The 8,492-nt window shown below is 41.9% G+C and overlaps 1 protein-coding gene across 2 annotated transcripts in view; it reads left to right on the forward strand.

The window, feature by feature from the left end:
* The window catches only part of LOC116672616 (acyl-coenzyme A thioesterase 9, mitochondrial), a 39,146-nt gene that overhangs the window by 5,044 nt on the left and 25,610 nt on the right, over window positions 1-8,492 (forward strand). The window contains exons 2-5 of one of the 2 annotated variants that reach the window (XM_032504542.1): window positions 216-313; window positions 4,355-4,381; window positions 7,112-7,157; window positions 8,296-8,466. In XM_032504542.1, the coding sequence (XP_032360433.1) occupies window positions 216-313; window positions 4,355-4,381; window positions 7,112-7,157; window positions 8,296-8,466 (342 nt within the window). The remainder of the gene's footprint in view (window positions 1-215; window positions 314-4,354; window positions 4,382-7,111; window positions 7,158-8,295; window positions 8,467-8,492) is intronic. The other variant, XM_032504543.1, reaches the window with a different exon arrangement.

An 8,492-nucleotide genomic window follows, 5' to 3' on the forward strand; every position in this document is an offset into this window, starting at 1 on the left:
TGCCTGCCTGTCTGTCTGCCTGCCTGCCTGTCTGTCTGCCTGCCTGCCTGCCTGTCTGTCTGCCTGATCAGCTGTTGACTGTCGAGCTGCAGGATTAAGTCCAGTTATAATTAGAAGAGGACGGTGCGTGTGGATGAAACTGGACTCCGTGGCTTTAAGGTCGTCTCAGGGTTTGTTGTTGTTGTTGTGTCCTCATGTCCCCATGCTGGCTGCAGGTTCCTGCTGCTGCGGTCAGCTGCGTCCTTCACGGCCAGGTCCTTCTGCGCGGGGGGGGGCGTGTCCAAGCCCGGCAGGGCGCCCGACATGGCAGAAGGTAAGACAGCACCCGAGCATTCTGGGGGATTTGATTTCCAGCCGCCTGGTTTAATCGAGACGTGCTGTCTGGCTGTGCAGGACGTTTTCCTGTTTTGATTTTGGATTCTAGTTTTGGCCGACTGGCCTGTGACTCCATCCCCACATTTCAGATTTTATCAACGGTTCGAATGGAAAATAACATAAAAGGCAATTGAGTCTGATTATCAGGCACAGAAATGACTACATTTACTTTTAGAGACGAGTGTGTTCGTCCAAGTTAAAATAGGCAGCTTCGTTGATCCATAGTCATTTTGCCTCGGGCTGCAACGAACGATCATTATCATCTGTTGATTTATTTATCGATTAATCGATTTGTTGCACGGTCGATAAAATGTTAAAAAAGGTTTTTTTATCCCTCGTGTTGTCCTCGGGTCAAATTGACCCGTTTCTAAGTGATTTATATCAGAAATGTGGATTTCTTTCAACCAAATTGCCCTAAAATAACATGGATGATTCCATGCAACGTTCTTCAGGTTAAATCAATGATTACTGTCATTGAATTTTTTGGGGTGTTTTATTTAGTCTTTTAGCATTTTAATTATTTTGTTTAATGGTTTCCAAACAGGATCCGGACTAAACTTTGACATTCTTACCATGCTGAGATCACTCCACAGTGCCTCGTATCTAACGATTAGCCAACTAATTCAGATCTGCCTGTAACTACAAATGTATGTATAATTTGATATGAATGTTTGTTGACCATGAATTCCAAGATAAAGTGTAAAACCTGTATAAACCAGCTCAGTATTTAAAAAAACAAAAAAAGCACCAATAGCTGGAAAAAATCGGTGACAATCATATGCAGCACTAGTGATCCAATATCGGAAAAGCAAAAAAAAAAAGGTTCATTTTCAATTTTGACCTGGAAGGACAAGTTCATAACGAAAGTCCATTCATAACGGGAAGACAACACAAGGGTTAAAAGTCATCAGTGTTCCTAAAAGCCCAAAACAACGTCCTCAAATGTCTGAGTTGTCTCTACAGTTTAAAGACGCTACAATCCATGACCGAAAGTGTGGATGCCCCAACACTTATATCTTAATTTATTAAAAGCCATCTCCTATGTGCTATGGGCGACATATTCCTACATAAGACAGAAATGTCTGCCAAAATGGCAACAACTTTGGGTATTTCACGTGAGAAATTTCTATAGTTTTAGTTTCCACCCTGGCTCCTGGCACTGGTTTGATGTGGGCGGTGATGTCACATACGTCTGTGTGCCAATCAGAAAGGAGCAATATTCATTTAAAATGAGATTACTCAGCCACGTTGTACTGATGAAGCGGATAAGTCGTGTTTTGTCAACAACTCCGAGATATTCTGTTTACTGTCACAGAGGAGAGAAGAAACGAGCTGGAATCCGGGGCTGTCCTCGACTAAAGAACTTCCCAGTTGACTGACACTCACGTGATTTTGTCGACTAATCGATGAGTGGATTTAATCAACAGAGCGGTGGCTTTGAGAAGTGGTTAAGACTAGAAAAGCACGATATAAATGTAGTTAATTAAACCATCTGTAAAACTGAGTTTCTACACAATTAATCCTGCAAAAGCATCACTTTAAATGTTGTGCTCTCCAGAAATGTGCTCATGAGTTTCATGGAAATGAGTAATTTAGCATGAATAAGCATAAAAAATGACGTATCATCTAAAGAAATCTTAGTTTACTAAGACCAAAACCACAGATTAGTCAACTAATCGACTAAGAGAGATCAGCCCTACTGGAATCACAGAAGGTGTATTAAAAAAATGACTCAAACTGAGTAATAAATTGTCAAAATATTTTGCGATTAATTGTATTAGTTGACAACTAATCGAATAATCTTTGCAGCTCTGATTTTGCTGTTGCAGCCTTTCGCGTGCCAGGATGTTGGAGGGTCACTTTACTGGACTCTGATGCTATTTCTTGTCAGCATATGGGAGTTAGATGTTGATGCAACACCTGGATGGAGGCTGTGAAAGTGCCCTCAACGCTCTTCTCACAGTCTGTTAAGGTTATTGCTCAATGATCTCGCCACATTTTCCGGTGCCAGGCTGATTTATTTACCCAATAAACTTCTGCCTCATGTTTTGGGGACGTTCAGATAGGTATGCAGTGATCCAGTACCCGGACACATACATTCAGACAGTGGTTGGGGGGGGGGGGGGGGGGGGGGGGGGGGGGGGGGGGGGGTTGGAGTTAACCTTGGCCTCATGTTACCTCACATAAAAAAAATAAGGAAGTGATCTCCACACAGTGAGGTAAACAGATTTTAAAGTTGGGGATATTTGAAGGAACTGCTAACAGAACGGTGCTCGGTACTAAAAGACATCTAGGTACCAAATTCCTATAAATGAGGTTTATTGAGCATAAATTCCAAAAATAACTGTAAAACTGAAGTTAATAGTGTTGAAAACGTCAAAAGGGTGACAAACATTGAAAAAAAGCGTCAAAAGTGTTTTAAAAAAAGGGACAAAACGTAAGAAAAAGTTAAAAACATCCATAAAAAGTGTCAACAAAAGTGTTAATTTTCAATTTTGACGGGAAAAGACAACACGAGGGTTAATTAAGACAATATTTACAACACATTTAGACATGTTTCTGAGTATAAAAGTGCTGCAAAAATTTTTTTCCCCACCAAATCAATCAGCCCTAGTTCAAACCTTTGATTTAGACGTCCAAAAAGAAAAGAGTTGTCAGCAGAAGTGACCTCCCTGCTGAAGTCGGGACAGCAGAGAGCTGAAAACACACGAGACATGCCGTGCAAGCACACGCTGATCCCTCGTTTACTAAAAACAACCCCTGTGAGCGATAAGCACAGCGGCTCGGCTGGCTGCTTGTTTTGGGAGCGAGGGGGGGGGGGTTGAAGTGTTTGACATCTCTCGCTCCTGTGGAGGTGGAAGCTCTTCAGCGTCTGTCTAGACCAGTGGTTCCCAAACGTTTTCAGCTCAAGACCCAAAAGAGAAATTCGGCGTCTCCCCCGGGACCCAGATTTACAAAAATACATTTCCATGAATCATTGTAACATGTAATTTTAAACTGTGGACACAAGACGCAACAAACCATGAATTTAAATGTATATGAAGTATATTTATTCCATTATAAAAGTAAACAAAAACAGAAAAGGTCTCTATTCTCCTTTCTGGGTCTCACCCCTTTCTCAACTCATGTTCTCATCTCCTCCTAGGATGAGAGAGAGAGAGAGAGAGAGAGAGAGAGAGAGAGAGAGAGAGAGACAGCGAGAGAGAGAAGACCCCCCCCCCCCCCACAGCATCTGAGCTGAACAGACCAGAGTAGCAAAAAAGAACGCTCATTAACATGAGATTGATTTGCATTTTACTCTGGCGACCCAATAAAACGGGTCTGCGACCCATTTCGGGTCCCGACCCTAAGTTCGGGAAACATTGGTCTAAAGCAGTGGTTCCCAAACTTTTTCAGCTCAAGACCCAAAAGAGAAATTCGGCGTCTCCCCCGGGACCCAGATGTACAAAAATACACCATGAATCATTGTAACATCTACATTTACATGTATATGAAGTGTATTTATTCCATTATAAAAGTAAACAAAAACAGAAAAGGTCTCTATTCTCCTTTCTGGGTCTCACCCCTTTCTCAGCTCATGCTCTCACCCCCCCCCCCCCCCCCCTCCCATCGTCCCTCAGGACCAACACCAACATGTGTTTAAATAACGCTGACTTGAATTTAATGAGATGCGTGTGTCTGGTTGAAGACATCAACCAGCTGATCTAGTCTAGGTTCGGTTTTTGAAAGGGTCATTCTGAGGTCATGCTGAGGTCATGCTGAGGTCATGCTGAGCCTTTAGTCTGCTCTCAGCCAATTGGCGACCCAATAAAACGGGTCTGCGACCCATTTTGGGTCCCGACCCTAAGTCTGGGAAACATTGGTCTAAAGAAAGTAAACGTACCACGTTGATATGCCTGTGTGAAATCCTCCTCATGCTGACGTCCATCCAGTCTCATCCTGCACCTTTTTTTTAAAAATAATTTTTGTCTCTCCACAGGAAATCCCCTTTTACACGTGTCCAACGGTGTGTGTTGGTAACTCGAGACAAGTCATTTCTACCCATCTAAACCACACTTCTCTTCTAATTTGCGTGATAATTCCTCCTGCATGGCTCTGAACCGACCGACCGAACATCCGCCGTCTTTCTGTACTCGTTTCGTGCACAGCAGCTCGTTCCTGTGCACCTGTAAACCTCCTCCTGCAGCATTCGATGCTGGCATCTCATAACCTTCTTCTTCTTCTTCTTCTTCTTCTTCTTCGCCGCTCTGTTGCACGGAGCTTCAATTTTCTGTTTCAGCTGGTGCCCACATGAATGTTTTATTTTTTCCTCTTTGTTGTTTGATACTGTCTCTCTGTTTGGGGCCTGGATAAGCCAGAATTACAGACGTTTTCCAGTTTTAATTCTTCATCAGATCACCAGGGCTGTCCTCATATGAAGAAAACGTTAGTCTCCTTATGCCTACTGGGTCTATTATACACTAGAAGACTCTGAAAAGACTCAAATTTGACGTTATCTCACATCTGAAGACAATCTGTCATCATGCGTCTGGGTTTTAGGTCACAGACGTTAGGTTTTTACTACCTAGACTTCAAAGTCACGACGATATAAAACGTGTTTGAATATGTTGGAACGTCAAGATGTGAAAAAGACTTAAGACGGCTCGGACTGAGTTTTACGACCGCCTCGGTGTAAGGTCCGTGTAACACTCGCGATTTATCGACCAATAGATTTTTTGGGTAAATGCACCAAGTCTAAAGTTAAATGGATTTTCAAAAACTGAGTTTCTCCACAAAGACTCGAGCAAAAGCACCACTTTAAATCTTGTGTTTACCTGAGATGTGCTCATAAGTTTCTAGGAAATAAATCATTAATCGACTCCAGAAATCTTAGTCGACTAAGACCCAAACGACCAGTTGGTCGACTAAAAGACGCGGCGGCCCTGCAGATCCCTCTACTTTTGTAAGAGAGACTTTTGAAATTGAGGTATACGTTGTGTCATGGACAGTGGCTTGAGAAAGTTTACCCCCTCAGGATAAAGGTGATTTAAAAATGGGAATAAAAAACCTCTTTAGGAAATTGATCTTAATGCCTTAATTCAAAAAAATTAGGAAAATTCAACCTTTTAAGGTTAAGGACACCTGTATTTTAACATAGGGGGGTGTATCCTTATGCCCCCTGTATTTTAACATAGGGGGGTGTATCCTTATGCCCCTGTATTTTAACATAGGGGGTGTATACTTATCCCCTGTATTTAACATAGGGGGTTTTATCCTTAGCCCCTGTATTTTAACATAGGGGGTGTATACTTATGCCCCTGTATTTAACAAGGGGGGTTATACTTATGCCCCCTGTACTTTAACATAGGGGGGTGTATACTTATGCCCCCTGTATTTTAACATAGGGGGTGTATACTTATGCCCCCTGTACTTTAACATAGGGGGGTGTATACTTATGAAATTCAATGTACACATTTATATTGTGATGTGTATACTCTCATTAATGTATATTTTTACAATATAATTTCTGTTTAATCCCAAAAAATAAAAATATAACTATAATGAGAAAGGCCTTATGGACTGGAATTGTCTACAGTGTATGACATCACAGCATTCTAGAACACATCAAAAGAACTAACGGCCAATCAGCTGTGAGTTCATGATGACGTCATGAGTGAGGTCACAGAACGTCCCTAGAGGAGTCTATAAATAGAAGGAGAATAGTCTTTAAGTTCAGCTGGACAGCTCTGGAGATCGGAGCTGAGCTGGTCGGAGCCCCCGCCCCGGCTGCTGGAGGACCGCCGCCTCGGCAGATCAGTGAGGCCTCCCTGACCGAGAACGCCGCCCCCCAGCAGCCCCAACACAGGGCCAGACCAGCTCCCCTCCGATCCAGAGCCAACAGCCCTAGGGACCAGGGTTAATGGTCCAGATAGGGATTAGGGATTAGGAACCAGGGTTAGTAGTTTAGATAGGGATTAGGAACCAGGGTTAGTGGTTTAGAAACCCCTTACCCTGGGTTAGTTGTGTAGAAAGGTGGGTGGGCCAAACCACCAAACCAATTAACACCAAAAAAAAATCAACATGTATTTTAACATAGGAGGGTGTATACTTATGCCCCCTGTATTTTAACATAGGGGGGTGTATCCTTATGCCCCTGTATTTTAACATAGGGGGGTGTATACTTATGCCCCTGTATTTTAATAGGGGGGTGTACCCTTATGCCCCTGTATTAACATAGGGGGTGATACTTATGCCCCTGTATTTTAACATAGGGGGGTGTATCCTTATGCCCCTGTATTTTAACATAGGGGGTGTATACTTATCCCCTGTATTTTACATAGGGGGTGTATACTTATGCCCCTGTATTTTAACATAGGGCGGTGTATACTTATGCCCCTGTATTTTAACATAGGGCGGTGTATACTTATGCCTATACTTATGCCTCTAATCATTAAGATCAATTTCCAAAAGATGTGTTTTTTTTTTTTATTCCTCTTTTTAATAACTTTATCCTGGGTGTGTAAACGTTCTACAGCCACTGTAACAGTGAAAACAACTGAGCTGGTTTCCCACAAGGCTCCAGCTGTAAAAACAAGAGTGTAACAGCCTCTTTGTGTCTAACAGAGACAGTATGAAACATATAGCCTTGAACACTTGGTGCAAACACTGCAGTGCACACACACACACACACACGCACACACACACACATTGACATAGACATAGACACAAGAGCTGATTGTTTTTCTGTGTTTTTCAGTGCGAAACAGGCTGAGAGAAATCGTGGGAGCTTCCACTAACTGGAGGTACTGGACCATCTGTGTCAAAGCACCGAGAAAACTAAATAATATTTGTGCGGTTTTGTTTCCCCAAGGTTGTTTTCCATCGAGTCTGATAACTTTAAACGCTGGGTATTGTGTCAAATCCTTCAGTTCTGCTGCCAGAAACCTGCATGTATTTTTTCTCCAATAAAATCCTGACTGTGAGTCAGTGGGTTTTTTAAAAAATTTCCTTTACAATCAAACAGTACAGCAACTGTTCAGAGACACAATATAGTGAATCAGTGCGTGGATTTCAGCATCACCTTAATATCCACTCACAGTTTGCAGGGATAAGTGACATTCCTCCAGCAACACAAAACAAAAACTACACCAAAAAGCACAGAGAAATATAGAAAGACACAGAATATAGAATATATATAACGTAGAAGATGTAGAAACTTTTGCAGAAGTCATTTTTTTTGCTTTCTCTTATTTTGAAAGTGCAAATGATGGAAATATAAAATCTAACTTTTTGTGACATTGTACGCAAATGTCTAATCTGTCATTTGATGCCTTTTTGGAGATTTTTCCCTCTTTTCTTGGCTTCTTTATGCACATTAATACACATTTTTTACCCGGGGGGCCCAAACTTTCGAACCCCACTGTAGAAGAAAGACTCTCAGTGATGATGCCTCACTATTTTCTTCTACATCTTCTAACCCCAATACAGTGTGTGCATTAAAAGTTAAATTGTAGAGTATTCAACCTATTGTTTCCTCTAAGAGTTTAGAGCCAGTAGCCATACAGAGATCAAGTTCTAAATGTTTAAAAATGTAAGATGATTGTAAATGTTCTTTATTAAATGTTTAGTTTGTACTAAACAAGATGGTTCTAATAGCAGTTATGTTTACATGTTTTTCCAATATCCTAACAGTTTTAGACAGTCCCAAAATATGTCTTCAGGCGGGACAATTTGTTACTTTAGGTCCCTCTCTGCATGATGGTTCCCAGTTAGTATCTGAGATAGTGGTGTTCATCTCCAAATCCCATTTTTCTCTGATACTATCTTCTTCTTTTTTGATAGTTGCTTTAATTGTCCACATGAAGAAATGTTCTGTTTTGGAGAGTCAGTGGTTTTTATATGGTATTATATTTATATCCTGTGTATATTTTAATACTCCAGGGACCACCAGCAGGCCATGTCGGAGCGCCTGTCGCTGTCGTCCATGTTGGCGAAGTCTCAGAACGACCTTCCAGCCAAGAGGATGAAGGACAGCTACCTGGAGGTGCACCTGCCTCTGGGCTCCGAGCCCCAGCTCCGAGAGAAATACCTCACCTTCCACAACACTGTCAGGTACACACACACACACACACACACAC

This window comes from Etheostoma spectabile, chromosome 22 (assembly GCF_008692095.1).
Source record: "Etheostoma spectabile isolate EspeVRDwgs_2016 chromosome 22, UIUC_Espe_1.0, whole genome shotgun sequence".
Taxonomy (NCBI): Eukaryota; Metazoa; Chordata; class Actinopteri; order Perciformes; family Percidae; genus Etheostoma; species Etheostoma spectabile.